The sequence below is a fragment of the Pteropus vampyrus genome, unplaced genomic scaffold (genome assembly GCF_000151845.1).
Source record: "Pteropus vampyrus isolate Shadow unplaced genomic scaffold, Pvam_2.0 Scaffold1577, whole genome shotgun sequence".
NCBI lineage: Eukaryota > Metazoa > Chordata > Mammalia > Chiroptera > Pteropodidae > Pteropus > Pteropus vampyrus.
The window spans coordinates 2,983-4,407 of record NW_011890358.1 but is presented as its reverse complement, the minus strand read 5'-3'; the positions used below and the strand labels follow the sequence as shown (position 1 = coordinate 4,407).

The window sequence follows — 1,425 nt, the reverse complement described above, 5'->3', positions numbered from 1 at the left end:
CACCCCGCCCAGCATCACCTTATCCAGCCAAGACAGGCCCGGCCCACTGCCCACGGCCCTCCTGCCCCCCACGAAGGGGCTGCGACCAGATGTTTGCACCCTGCGTGGACCAAAGCCACCGTGTGCCCTTCCCAGCGGCCCTCAAATCTTAACTCTGTTCCCCGTGTGTGTGAGACCACACTGCCCTCCACTGGGTATGTCCTCTCAGAGCAGACAGCAGGGGCGAGGCGCTGGGGGGCGTCATCCACAGTCCGCCCGACCCCGCCTGGGCCCAGGGCTGCGTTGGGGCGGACGCCGGAATGAGACAGGGACCCTCCATCACCCGGTTGCCACGTGCTACTTTTTCCATGGAAGTGAACTGATTTCCGGCTTTTTAAATGCCCTCTGGTGGCGGTACCGAAGGGTTTCAGGGCATCTGGGGGTGAGAGTTTCTGACTCCAAGTGTTTGTTTCGAAAGTGGGCAGATGTGCTTCTCCTGCTGCACAGCGAACACCCTGACGAGGGGCAGCCTGTTGACAACCGCACAGCGCCCGCAGCGTGCCAGGCACTGTCCCAGAGCTTTACTCTAGTCAGCCATTTAACCCCTGACGGCCTCCACGAGGCAGATGCCATTATGAGTCTGGGGCACAGAGAGGTTGGGAAAGCGGCCCCAGGCTGCACAGCAAGGCCGTGGCTGGCCGGTGGCAAGCATCTGGCTCTAGCATCCACGCCCTTCGCCGCCACTGCCCTGCCTTTGTGACAAGCAGAGGGCAGGGCTACGATAGCAAACAGAACCCGGAGTCCCAGTGGTGCCAAGGCCAGGCGCCCGGTGAGCGGTGACCCAGCCCCGGCCATGGAGAGCATCGTCTTCCTATACTCACTCTGCCCACAGGCAGCTGTTGGACGTCGGCAGGGCCAGAGGTGACCACGTCTTACAGATGAGAACGCTGAGAGGGGAGGCGACATCCCCTCCCTCCCCCTCAGGGTCAGACCTCTGACCTGGCTTGACCTCCAGAACCAGCTTGGGAGGTTCCAGGAGGTACAGACCCGAGCCCTGCCCCACCCCCCACCCCCCACCCCCGCGAGTCTGCGATGGGGTCAAAGCGTCTGTCCTTTCAATGAGCTCTCAGGGTGATGCAAGGGTTTGGGGACCACCTGCGAGGCACCGCCTGCTCCGCCCCCTGCAGGAGCCAGACAGGAATGCAGGCCCAGAGGGGACACTGACACAGGTCACACGGCGACCTAGCACCTGACCCCAGAGCCTTCCCCTGCCAGCTCCGGCCCCTCCCCTGCCCTGGGCTGGCTCGCCTGTCAAAGCCGCCCGCTCCTGCCCAGGGCGGACAGGAAGTGTGCGCGAGGACCTACCTGGCTATCGGACATTTGGTAGAGATCCTTATAGGCCATGTAGACTTGGAAGGAATTGACGCCTGTTTCAAGACATAAGGA

The 1,425-nt window shown here is 62.9% G+C and overlaps 1 protein-coding gene across 1 annotated transcript in view; it reads right to left on the bottom strand.

Annotated features, from left to right (window-relative positions):
- Nucleotides 1-1,425, bottom strand: part of LOC111734513 (dihydropyrimidinase-related protein 1-like) — a gene marked incomplete at its 5' end in the record, with an annotated part of 14,623 nt that overhangs the window by 10,894 nt on the left and 2,304 nt on the right. Inside the window, one exon of the mRNA XM_023526634.1 lies at nucleotides 1,345-1,406. Within this exon, the coding sequence (XP_023382402.1) occupies nucleotides 1,345-1,406 (62 nt within the window). The remainder of the gene's footprint in view (nucleotides 1-1,344; nucleotides 1,407-1,425) is intronic.